The following is a 13,659-nucleotide window of genomic DNA, read 5'->3' as shown; positions in this document are numbered from 1 at the left end:
AGCTAGAAATCACTGACTGAAAGATACCTGGAAAACTCAATATTTTGAAATTGTACAACAAATACACACACACACATACATACCATGGGTCAAAGAAAAAATAACAAGGAAAATTGGAAAATATTTTGATGTGAATGAAAATGAAAATATATCAACATTTTAAGGGATGCATGCTTAGAGGAAATTTATATCATTTGATGCTTATACTAGAAAAGAAGAAAGGCCTTCATTCAATAACCTAAGCTTATACCTTAACTAGAAAAGAAGAACAAATTAAATCCAAATCAGGCAGAAGGAAGGATATAATCGAGGGCAGAAATCAGTCAAATTGAAAACAAAAAGAGAGTAGAGAATGTCAATGAAACTGTCCTTTGAAAAGATCAATAAAATTGATAATCCCCTAGCCAGACTGACTGAGTAAAAAGAGAGAAAGCGTGAATTACCAGTATCAGGAATGAGAGAGGGGATATCACTACAGTTCCTGCAGCAATTAAAGTAAATAAGGTAATATTTTGAATAACATGATCGTAGTATATCAGAAGGGCACTGGAACAAGGCTGAAGGCTGGTCAAATCTGGGACCACTTGAGCACCAAAATAATTAAATCCAGTAATGAATTATAAATCTTTGAAAAATAAAAGAGAATTCATGATTCCATACTGATAATAGATAGCTAATGGAGAAGGAAGGGCTGTTGCTTAGAGAAGGATGCTGAATGCTGACTGATAAGTATGGAGGAAGTACTGGAGTTGGAATATTATTTTGCAACCATAGTAGTAAAAATTGATTCAAGCAGAAGACACCAATCAATGCTAAATCTGGAGAGAAAGTTAGATGAGAAGCAGGATATATCCATAGTCTTAAAGATGGATATCATTGCTTCTATATGTAATATCCTTAGGAGGACACAACACCAATCATGTAGTATTCAGGCTGGTAATATATGACTTGAACAACATGTAAAGAGCTTGAGCACATCATTGCCTCAATGTTATTACTTCCTATGAAGTGACTTTTGGAACTTAGGTTGAGTTTTCTGAGGTATCTTGAAATACTTAGTTCTTCTCTACCTGAGCCTAATTAAACCAGACTCACTCAGTTTTTTTCCAGAGACCACCCGGTGACCAATGAGACGTATTACGTTTTAACAGAAAAATGAACCTGATATGTTTTGGAGAGATGTTGCCAGTCTGTGTTCTAAAGCCTTAGTTCTGTTAAAGCCTGTGGGAAAACCATAGCCTTTCAGGAGACCTTTTTCTGGGTTTGGATCTACTCTTTTACTTTTTATTTGGAAATCATTTTGGACTTATAGAAAAATTGCAAGAATAAGAGTACAGAGAACACTTACATTCTTCACCCAGATTTACCTATTATTAACTTTTTACCCCATCTGTTAGCTGGCTGTGTATTTTTAAATTTTGTTTTCCTTCTTTGTTTTGCAAGAGTTTTTGTTTTTGTTTTTGTTTTCTTTTTGGTCGTGTGATATGTTCTAAAGACATTCAAAGCTAAAGAGGGTGCATACATTTGCATTTTGAAACCCAGATCTGTCTCGGCCCATTTGTGATTTCACTAGAATTGAGGCAGCCTTTTATCTGGGATGAAGAATAACATTGCAAATTTGTATAGTGGTGGAAGAATTCATGTGCTTTCTGGTAAAAGTGCATTGGGTGAGGGGTAGAGGTTGTCAACCCAGATGTCTTTGAAATCATTGAGGGATTATCTCAATGCTATCTATTATCAATATGGAAATCTGGTGAGGAATTATATTGGGGCTAAAGAAGATAAGTGGTATTCCTTGATTAAGTTCTGTTTGGGGAGCAGAGTTAACAACTTACTGGTCATTTAAATACAGTTGAGAGAGAAGAGCAGGGTGCTTAGACATATGTTGATAAAATTACTTAGGTTGGTGAATTTAGTTCTAAGGTCCAAACTGTATTTTGATCAATTAAACTACTTCTTGTTCCTCCCTAGATGTGCAGAAGAGTTTAGGGCACCTTTTCCTGTTAGATCACAGTTCATGAAACTAAGCTTCTTTTTTTTTTTTTTGGCCTTTTTTTTTGGCTGCATTGGGTCTTCATTGCTGCATGCCGGCTTTCTCTAGTTGCAGTGAGCGGGCTTATTGCGGTGGTTTCTCTTGTTGCAGAGCACAGGCTATAGGCGCGCGGGCTTCAGTAGTTGTGGCTTGTGGGCTCTAGAGCACAGGCTCAGTAGTTGTGGCACACGGGCTTAATTGCTCCGCAGCATGTGGGGTCTTCCCAGACCAGGGATCGAACCCATATCCCCTGCACTGGCAGGCGGATTCTTAACCACCGCGCCACCAGTGAAGTCCCTAAGCTTCTTTTTAAGATCTAGAGCTTAGTATGTCAGGATCTAAGACTGTTTTTCTGTGTTTCAGGACCTTTGGAATTTCCTGAGACAGGCTCATTTTCTTAGAGTAGGAAGATGTAAAAGGATTTTATGATCACATGAATGAAAATGGAAATTCCAAAGTTGATATAAATACAAAAGATCAGGCTTATACACAAATATTAATCATTGCAATGCTAAAGCAGTCCTGTAGTGGAATTGAGGTATTGGGGTATCAGTTAAAATGTGGAATATTCTTTTAATTCACATCTATGGAGTTAAATTTTACAAGCCATTAAACATTGTAACTCAGACTATCTGTCAACATGTAAAAATGCTTGAGACATAATTTGGAAAAATCAGAATACACATTTCCTGCACACTGTGATTGTAACTAAAACTACTTATGTATATGAATAAGATGAAACTTCATAAAAAACTTTATATTGATGAACTATATTGTAGTAGTCAATATGCGGGTAATTTTTCCTGCTCTACTTTTTATACTTTCAGTAATGTTATATAGCATTTGCAGTTAAAAACAAATTAACCACCTTTTTAGAAAAAATTAAGCTTTACTTTTTAGAGCAGTTTTAGGTTCATAGCAAAATTGAACAGAAGGTACAGATTCCCCGTATACTCCCAACCACCCACCTGTGCAAAGCTTCCCCCACCAAAGTGGTACATTTGTTACAATTGATGAACCTTTAGTGAATCATCCTTAGCACCCAGAGTCCATAGCCAGTTTTTTTAAAACTGAAGTTGTCTGAATTTTGAAAATTGCATCTGAGTTTCTTGGTCAGTGACCCAGAAATCTGTAGGCAGAGAATCCTAAACTCTTACTCTTTGACTCCTGCTAGAAGCTGTATAAAAATGGAAGCAACAACAACAACAAAAAAAGGAAGCAATAGGAAGTTTATTCTCATTAATCCCCCCAGAAGTCCTCCAACCCCAACCCATTTTACCTTTTAACTCTTTTTATTTCCCTCTCACAGTCAGGGGACTGGGCTCTGCCTGTTCGGTTGTGACTGGGCAGTCCTGTCTGCAGTGTTCCATCTGGAATTGTCTCCTTTCGTCTCTCTCTAGGAAGTGCATTTTCGGCTGAGCACCTCAAGCTTCAACTCCAGAAGGAATCCCTAAATGAGTTGAGGAAGGAGTGTACTGCGAAAAGGTAAATGGAACACTGCGAATGGTTGTTATGAGTGTCGAGTTTACTTTGAGGAGAGGATTTGGAAAAGGAGTATTTTTTAAAGCTGCCGGTATTAGTACCAGTTAATATGTTCAGCGCCACTTTCACTTGTTCAATACCTACTGTGCTAGAGTCGGTTATGAGACCTCCTAGTATGTAGTCAGAATCGGAAGCATGGACACTGTTCTAGATTTCAGGGCCACAGCACTGTGACTTAATGTTTGAATCTCCTCCTCTTCCTGTCTTCTACATTTAGTGCAGCTTACAGTTTTTCTTCAGTAACTCCTTCAGACTTCTGTTAGCTCTCTTGGCTGACCTCAACAGCTCCCAGGTTCTCTCTCTAACATCAGTCTCTCCAGTTTTCAGTTCATCCTCCATGTTGCTAGCAGACTTCTCCTAAAATACTGTTTTTTTTGTTTTGTTTTGCGGTGCGCGGGCCTCTCCCGTTGCGGAGCACAGGCTCCGGACGCACAGGCTCAGTGGCCATGGCTTACAGGCCTAGCCGCTCCGCGGTATGTGGGATCTTCCCGGACCGGGGCACGAACCCGTGTCCCCTGCATTGGCAGGCAGACTCTCAACCACTGCGCCACCAGGGAAGCCCTCCTAAAATACTATTTTACGATCATTTTTTCTCTTCTTAAGAACCAATGGTGATTGTTTTGCCTCACTGTCAAATAACCTTCAATAAAGTGGCCCCATACAGCTGTAGCTAATTTCAGTTGCTCTGTGACATTCATTTAACAAATGCTAATAGTTTTTCCCGTTATTTTTCCCAGCACATGCTTAACTTGTTACCACCTCTGATCTTTTCCTCATCTTCACTCACTTTTCCTAGAAAGTCATCCCATCCTGCATTTTTCCTTAAGAAACCTTAGCAATTGAGAAACCTGAAAAGAACCTTGGAGATAGTCTAATCCTCTCAGTTTGCAGATAGGAAAGCAGAGCTCTGGAGGTTACTCTGTCCATTTCACTAGGAAAGCAGGACTAAATCCCTTTAAGTCTTCAGTGCTCTTTGCATTGTACTACTTTAGATTCCACTTTGACCTACTGTTTCTCCCAAATTACCTCCTTTTTAATTGTTGACACAGCTGAGCAGGTAATATGCTCTACGGGTATTTTAGCTGTTGGTCATGTTTCTTAAATAGTTCAAGAGAAGAGCTACATCATCTCATGCCACAGCTTTTTGCTTTGTCCTTTTTTTATTCTGTTATTTTTGTAATATGGCAGCAGGTTATTTTTTGAGGTAGTTATAATATCTGTAGTTGTAAATGAAAATAGAATACTTTTTTGAGGAAATACCATATGGATATTTCCTAAAAACAAATTGGCCTCAGGTTAAATGAGACCTTGGTCAGCTTACTGAGCCTCTCTAAATCTTGTTTTCTTGTTTGTAAAATGGGTATAATAATATCAACCGAGTAAGTTGTTGTAGTAATTAAAGCCATTTGTGAAGCTCCTGGCATGTAGTAGTAGGTGCCCAGCCAGTGATTTTGTACGTTTCACATCTCTTAGCATGGTGTTGGACACATAAAATAGGCCTCAGTATAGTTAGCTTGATTGATAGTATTTAGTGATAGGTCATGACTCATGTTAGCTATTATTCTTGCTTCTACTTCTGTGGCCCAGTACAGACCATTAATCTTTCTCTGCATCAGTTAGGTGGAAATAACTGTTAGAAAGCATGCAAACATGTTTTTTTTTAACAAATGTGTTTTTTTTTTCCTCATTAGAGAACTCTTTCTGAAGACTAATGCCCAGTTGACAATTCGTTGCAGGCAATTACTATCTGAGCTTTCCTACATTTACCCTATTGATTTGGTAAGTTTCAAATTTTCTGGGGAAAAAAAAATTTTTTTTAAGATGATTTCTGTTTGAAATTTTCTCTCAAAGCAAAAACTCATTGCTCTAGTCTTAATCATATGCTCTGTCATGATTCATTCAGAAGCTAATATTTATTTAAAAAGTAGATTTGGAATTAGTTGGCATTAGGGTCCACCATTTGATTTATTTTCTATCAGTTTGGTGGTGGGGTGCACTCATCTTCATCTGAAAGAATGCCAAGTTATTTCTGGTTTCTTTAAGACCTTTTCACTCAACCAAATTATCAGCTTTCACCATATCTGACACATAGATGCAGATACACGTGCATTGCTTTAAAAATACAACGGCTAATTAATTTATATTTATTAGTATTACCTAAGATATTCCTGAGGTAACTGTCAGGATATTAAGTTTCTGAATCTGGTTCCTTAGAGTAAATACAAATGTAACTGGTTAGAATATTTTTTAGAGAACTAAATCTGCTAAATTTGGTGGTTTTGTTTTCTTTTTAATGAAAAGAGACTTAAAAGACTAATTTTCTGAGAGGAAACCTAATAGGATTTTAGGTTGCTCACAGAATCTTGTTAATTCTACTTAAAAATTTTCATTTATAGCTATAAATTGGTCAAACGATAGTTTTATGATTAAAATTTGACACGGTTTTTTGCTTAGATATGATGTTTTAAATGTTTATAGTATAGAGAATTTGAAGTGTATATCAGTGTACAGAATAGTATAATAAATCATCATGTACTCATCATTCAGCTTCAACAATTTGGTTAATAATTTGAGTCTATGACAGTATTGTCTTTGAATTAATACTGACGTAAATTTTTTAGATTTAGAACTTCTTTGCTTTATACATAAACAAATTTAATTTCATTCTTTGGTTGTATTTACAGAATGAGCATAAGGATTACTTTGTATGTGGTGTCAAGTTGCCTAATTCTGAGGACTTCCAAGGTATCTTATTTCTTATACTTCTAAAGATTTGGTATAATATACGGGTATGTTGCAGGGAAAAAGAGAGAGATCTTGAAATGTTGGTTGCCTGGCACTTTATCCAGAGGGTTTCTGGACCTTCTGTCCCTTCCCAATTGTAAGTATATAGAGTCAGATTCCCTGATGGAAGACTTAAGAGGATATTTGGTCTAATCATGAAAAAACAAAAAAATTGTTGAACTTTCTATTTGAAAGTTAAAAGAAAATACTTTTTGAATGAGCTTTAAGAAAATCAGACAGTAGGATTCTCAAGAATACTAATAATATCCCTGTCCTTTTGGTTTGATTTTTCATGAAAAATTTGTGTTGGGAGCAAAGCAATAAACATTAATTTGTTCTATTTAGGAAACCATATTTCTGCTGATGTAAAATGTATTTGAAAATTTAATTTTGTGACATTCCCACCCCTGTAGGTTAAACTTGTTGTACTGTCATTTCTGTCCTCTTTTAACTAAAATAAATTTACATTAAAGATGTTATAGATATGATTCATAGTAATTGCTATATTTAAAAATATTTTTCCTAATCCCTTTACCAGTATGCCAGAGAAAAGAACTTATTTTATTTGGCATATTGGTTAGAAAGATTACTTTTATTGTTAGTAAAGTGGGTTCTTTTCTCCTAATATAAACAATGCTTTGAGGACTGTTAAGTAGTTGTGTAGATTATTCCCAAAGCTAGCACATTAATCTATTTGGGAATAAGTTATTCAGGAAGAAAGCATTACTAGTCCTGATTGGGACTTTCTTCCATTTCCCTATAAAGAAAATGTTGTTATTTGTGGTCCTTTAACATTTAAGACTTTTAATATATTACCTCCTTTGTCCTTTACAACAAGACTTACAAGTAGTTGGGACATAAGAAGAGTGATACAAATGAACCTGGCTATGAAACAGATACAAAATCAGGGACACAGAGAATAGACTGGTGGTTGCCAAGGGGGAGAGGAGTGGGATTTTGGGATTAGCAGATGCAAACTGGTATATATAGAATGGACAAACAACAGGTTCCTACTATATAGCACAGGGAACTATATTCAGTATCCTGTGATAAACCATAATGGAAAAGAATATGAAAAAGAATGTAAATATATGTATAACTGAGTCACTTTGCTATATAGCAGTAATTAATACAACATTGTAATTCAACTATACTTCAATAAAAAATAAATTAAAAAAAAAAAGGAAGAGTGATTAAAACAGGAATGGGAAGGCCTATATTTGAGTCCTGGTTCCCTTTCTAGAAACCATCTATTTTGGAACAAGTCATCTAAGCTTTGAGTTGATTTTCTAATTGATAGTATGAGCACATTAGTTCATGTACTACCTGTTTTACATGATTGTTAAGATTTTATTTAAGGGCAAGACATTTTGCCTTATAAGGAAGGTGGTATAATCTCATTTTACAATGTGTAAATGAGCTATTTAGTGACTTGTATGAGACCACAAAAGCTAAACAATGATCTTGCTGGGATTTGTCTGGTTTCCATTGTACAGTGTTCCCTCTAATCTCTGTAAGTCATACAGATGTGCTTTGGTGTTAATTTTAGGTGTTACTTGTATGTTATGGTGTCTTGAAGCTCATGACACATCTTTTCCCCCATTCTTTCATTCCTTCATTTATTTAATAAACCTATTAAGTACCTTGAGCCCTGTGTCAGGTTGCAGGGATACAGAGTATTCATTTATTGAAAAAATATCAGTTGAGCACCTGAATGCCAGACACTGTGCTGTGTTTTGAGGATATAATGATGGAAAAAGCAAATATATTCTCTTCTTTCATGGAGCATACAACCTATTGAGGGAGACAGGCAATAAACAAGAAAATAAGTATTTAAAAAGTGTTTAATAAAGGAATACACTATCTTAGAGAATAGGGGAACCTACTGTAGATAAAGCAGTCAGAGAAGACCTGTCTGAGGAGAAACATTTAACCCAAAATCTGAAGGCTGAAAGGAACCGACTACACTACAGCTGGGGGAGGAGCATTCTTAGAAGAGGGAGTGGTCATGATGGAGGATATGGAGGAATGGGCTTGATATATCTGAAAAAATTCAGGGTGAGGGGCATGGGAGAAAATACCTGTATTTTGGACAGATCATGTAATCTCTCAGAGCTTAATTTCTTCACCTGTAAAATGAGGTAATATTTACATCTTAAGTTCATTGTGATGATTAACTGAGATTGCATTTGAAAGGGCTTTTCATATAGAAGGCACTCAATAAATGTAATTGGAATTAGTTGCAAGAGAGAGGAAGGAAGGAAGGACAGAAAAGACCAGAGCAGCCCTGTGTAGCTGGAGCATAGTGAGAGAAGGGAAGAGTTCTATCAGAAGAGGTAAGAGAGTCAGCCAGGGCCTTGAGGCCTCTGGAAGGAGTTTCTGTTTTCTTCTCAGTGGAGTGGGAAACCCCTGAAGGGCTTCAAGAAGGGGGATGATATGAGTTGATTTATGTTTTTTAAAAGTCACTCTGACTGCTAAATACAGAATGATCTGAGAGGCGGCAACAAGAGAAGCAGGGCTATCAGTATTGGAGTATCACCTTAATTCATTCTGGGATGTTTCTTGACTCTATTTTTATTTTCTGGAGGTGATTTATTTCCTAGTTTTTCCTAGCTTTTGTTTGCTATCTATACTTAGTATGCCCAACAAGCTGAATACATTCCTTCTTCCCTTAAAAAAGTTAGTTTAGCTTTCAAGTGCAGTTTTTACTGCTAAAAAAATGAAATGGGCGATAAAATGAAATAAATATTTAATTCTACTCTAAGGCCCTGTTTACTTCCCATGACTCCTAGGAATCAGAAATTTTAAGCAGCACATATGGTAGTATTGGACTTTAAAATCTTACGTTGGCATTCTGTAAGGCACTTCCATGTACTAAATTTACTGAGTGCCTTGTGTGTGTCATTTACGGTGTCAGGTGCTGGGAGTATACAAAACTGACCAAGGCATTGATCCTACCTCCATGAAACTTCAGTCCACTTGAGGTTAACGAGGCACTTAGAAGTTTATACCAGGTACATGGGACTTAGTGGGAATAATCAGGTCTGTCAGGAGGGAATCAGGAAAATCTTTATAGAGAAGATGATACCTGAGGTATTCTAAAAGATGAAATAGTATTCCCCTTTTGAAAGAAGGATGGGACATTTTAGGTTCGGTGAGTAGAAATATGGTAACATGGAACATCATACATGATGCTGTCTTGTTTATTTAATTCTCACCACTGTGAGAATTAATTCCTTCTGTGAGGGAAAGAGTTATACTCAACTTTTTTTTTTTAAAGACAAGAAAATTGCAGCTCAGAGAGATTAGTTAATTTTTCCGAAGACTCATACTAGCCAGTGGCAGAGCTAAAATCATCCCTGGTCGGCCTGATTTTAAGGTCCATATTATTCCTGTCATGATGCAGTTTTCTTCCTTGTTTTGAATAATAACCTCTTCCAGACTTCTGACAACCTTTAGTGTTCTGTAGCAGCTGCATTCTTAGTAAGACTCTAGTGACAGAACTCTAAACCGGTTATTCTGTTATATTCATGAGACTTTGCTGGGATAGACTTTACATTGTATGGCTTGATACTGTTTGGGAAACTCCTCCATAGTGACCCAACACTTACTGTGCTCTTCTCCTCTTCTAACTGGGTAAGTTTCAGTTAGAGTATTCCAGAGAGACTGGGACACAACGGGAGAAAGTTGTCCAGTGAAGGGTATTCATTTGAGTTCCATTGACTGAGACATTTCTCATCCAAAAAAAAAAAGAAAACTGTGTGTGTTTTTAAGTAATCCATAACATGAGAGCCTTTCGTGGTAATGAGACCCAGATTTCCTTCTGTGTCTGTATCCCTTCATACAGGCATGGTTTCTTGGAAAGGAGAGTCCATATGTCAAACAGTGTCTCATTGAGAACATGGAATGATTCCATAGATGCTGTGGCAATGATTAGAGTCTTAAATATTTTGTCCTGTCTGGATCAGTGGGTGCATGGTTCCTTACCAAATCAGCTGCCTCAGTGATTGGGAAGGCAGGATGGTAAGAGCTTTTAGATCACTTATTGTACTTGGATGCATTTGAATATTAATAGTTTGTCCAACATATAAGTCACAGGGACATTTGAATGAATTTATAATGTTGTCATGGCCATTGTGGGTTTGTGGAATCTATTATCATAACAATTACATAAAAGATTTAATTATAAAAATTACTGCAGCCCCGAGTAGATACCTACATTTAAAAAAAAAACAGGGCTTCCCTGGTGGCGCAGTGGTTGAGAGTCCGCCTGCCGATGCAGGGGACACGGGTTCGTGCCCCTGTCCGGGAAGGTCCCACATGCCACGGAGCGGCTGGGCCCGTGAGCCATGGCCACTGAGCCCGTGTGTCCGAAGCCTGTGCTCCGCAGTGGGAGAGGCCACAACAGTGAGAGGGCCGAAAAACCAGAAATATTTATTATGAGGAAACTGCAGAATTTTGTTTTGTTTGTAAGCCCCTTAAAACATTGTTTTAATAAGGGCTTTTTCACTTACCTGAGTCTACGGTTTATTCCTGTTCCTCCCTGAACCCTCCCACTCCCCCTCTAACTTCTTTTCACCAACAAACCTATCATCTGTGACCTTTCTAACCCCCAGAGCAGCATAAGGCATACAAGCCTCTGCTCTGCATTAGGTGTTAGGGGCGTCATTAATGCTTACTGGAAAAGCACACCCCAGAGGGCCAGGTTCTGGCTTTGGCAGGTAAAAAGTCTTTTAGATCTTGGAATGCTGGAAACCTTAAACCTTTTGGTTTTTTTAGCTAAAGTGATTGGCAACAGAATGTGACATCTGAGGTTTCGTGGCCAGCAATAGCCATAATTAACCACATGAGCTCACATTTTCCCATTGGAGGTACAGTGGTCTTGGGGTGATGAAAGTGACTTCCCTACCAGGAGGTGGTTTTCCTTTTGAGGGTATTGGAATACCCTTGGGCCCTGTAATGCCTTACCCGTGGTCCTTTTAAAATGCTTTTTAATATAAAGCTTCAATATTGGAAATCCAACACCACAGTGTTTAACTGCGAGGCTGTGACGGAGCACTATGGCCTGAAATGGGAAACAACCTAGGGTTTTTAATGGGTGGAGTGGGGAGTCTTGTGGTGGAAACAATGGTGAGTTTGAATAACTAGAATCAAAACTGATTTCCAGTATTACCCAGTTTTCCGTTTTTGCTATTTCTTTTTGGTTTTTGATGTACATATATAAGATTCTCTTAGAGATGCCCTTTTATGTTTAAATTTAATCGAAATTTGGTTTTTTTTTTTTTTTTTTTTTTTTTTTTTTTTTTTTTTTTTGCGGTACGCGGGCCTCTCACTGTTGTGGCCTCTCCCGTTGCGGAGCACAGGCTCCGGACGCGCAGGCTCAGCGGCCATGGCTCACGGGCCCAGCCGCTCCGTGGCATGTGGGATCTTCCCGGACCGGGGCGCGAACCCGCGTCCCCTGCATCAGCAGGTGGACTCTCAACCACTGTGCCACCAGGGAAGCCCTGTTTTGTTTTTAATTAATTAATTTTATTTATTTATTTTTGGCTGCTTTGGGTCTTCGTTGCTGCACGCAGGCTTTCTCTAGTTGCGGTGAGTGGGAGCTGCTCTTCGTTGCAGTGCGCAGGCTTCTCATTGAGGTAGCTTCTCTTCTTTAAGCTGCACAGGCTCTAGGTGCACAGGCTTCAGTAGTTGTGGCGCACGGGCTTAGTTGCTCCGCAGCATGTGACATCTTCCCGGACCAGGGTTCAAACCCGTGTCCCCTGCATCGGCAGGCAGATTCTTAACCACTGCGCCATCAGGGAAACCCATAAAATTGTTTTGATTATTGAAAGGAGATGGTGTTAGAAGACCAGTTTCCGTTCTTTTATTATATATGTGGATGTAGTCCTCGAAATAGGCAAACTTAATTCTTTAGTATTACCCTTTTAGTAATACGGAAAACTGGAGATGCTTGAGTGTTTAGCTTTGGATAGATTTTTTAAACTGTAGTTTGCACTTGACCTATTTTGGGCAGGCTAACTGAGAGGCATTCTGATTTTTAGAAGTTTTCAAATCCTTTTCTGTAAGGTCACATACGAAAGGAAAAGCTTACTTACTGTAAGTTCTCTTTTTCTTCCTCTCCCCTCAAAAGAAGGTTCTGAAAGACCAAGTCCTTTTACTGATAGAAATATTTTAAATTTGATAAGCCCTATTCTTTAGAGAAAGCAGGAGGCAGGATTCAGCAACATCTGATGGAACTCACCATCCCAGCTGTGCTTCCAGGGATAAATATTTGGGGGGCTGGGGTGTAGGTAGAATTCTCTCTCCCACTCCATCACTCATAGTTTTTACTTATATGGCTTTGACCAAGTCACTATGCCACGTGAATCTTATTTTTCTCATTTCTAAGTTGATAGCATCAGATGCAGTGATTTCTAAGGTTTCTCCTGGCTCTGATATTATATATGATGATTAAATTATAATGTAATGCATTTACAATGTAATGTAATTTCAGTTTCTAAGGTAGTCTGATATACATATTTCAACAGTAGGAAAGTATTATAGTACTGTGAGTCTGGGCCAAGAGCACATGGTCTCTAAAAATAGGATTCTCGTCAGTTAGGGCATGCCCAGTAGTCAGTTGAAAGGAATGCTGTTTGATTTTTTTTTCATCAGTTTGATTTGAGCGAACATGTTACCAAGGAGTTTTTATGTGTTCTTTGCCCTTACTAGAAGAGTGTGAAGAAACTAAGATAATACACGTGTGTTATATGCTTGGTGTGTTCTACGCTCCAAAGTTAAAAATTGTTACATTCCACAGTAAAGTTCTGCGACAGTATGGTAGAGTGCTTAAAGACAGAGGCATCTGTGTCAGGTCAACCCACATACTAGCTATCTTAGTTTGGACAGGTTCCTTAACTTCTTTGAACCTTATTTCTTCATCTATAAATTGAATGAAATAGCATATAAAACGTGCCCAGTTTATTAATTGTTGATGAATGAATGACTATCAGAAATAAAGCATCATGGTCAATTCCTGGCAGAAAAAAAAAGTGTACAATAAAAGTTACCTATTTTTACAGTATGATCAAGGAATCTGCTTTGGTAGTCAAGGGTGGAGAATGCACTGAGTAGTATACGGCTATAGTAGGGGTCCTACAGTAAGAAGGTAGTGCTTAGATAACCAAGTTTAAATATAAAAAAGAAGAATGTGGAAAATATTACTAATAATTGAAGTTAAAGGTACTCTTAAAAATCAGGAAATACTCAAGCCAAGGTCATCTCAATCATTTCAGCCTTTCTCTAGCCAGATGTATTCC

General features: G+C 37.8%; 1 protein-coding gene across 1 annotated transcript in view; it reads left to right on the top strand.

Annotated features, from left to right (window-relative positions):
• Window positions 1-13,659, top strand: part of UVRAG (UV radiation resistance associated) — a 223,462-nt gene that overhangs the window by 165,961 nt on the left and 43,842 nt on the right. The window contains exons 9-11 of the mRNA XM_024761969.1: window positions 3,433-3,517; window positions 5,266-5,353; window positions 6,259-6,319. Of these exons, the coding sequence (XP_024617737.1) occupies window positions 3,433-3,517; window positions 5,266-5,353; window positions 6,259-6,319 (234 nt within the window). The remainder of the gene's footprint in view (window positions 1-3,432; window positions 3,518-5,265; window positions 5,354-6,258; window positions 6,320-13,659) is intronic.

Source organism: Neophocaena asiaeorientalis, unplaced genomic scaffold, assembly GCF_003031525.2.
Source record: "Neophocaena asiaeorientalis asiaeorientalis breed wild unplaced genomic scaffold, Neophocaena_asiaeorientalis_V1.1 scaffold263, whole genome shotgun sequence".
In the NCBI taxonomy this organism is placed as follows: domain Eukaryota; kingdom Metazoa; phylum Chordata; class Mammalia; order Artiodactyla; family Phocoenidae; genus Neophocaena; species Neophocaena asiaeorientalis.
Note: the sequence above shows the minus strand (reverse complement) of the source record. Positions and strands in the feature narration are given on the sequence as shown.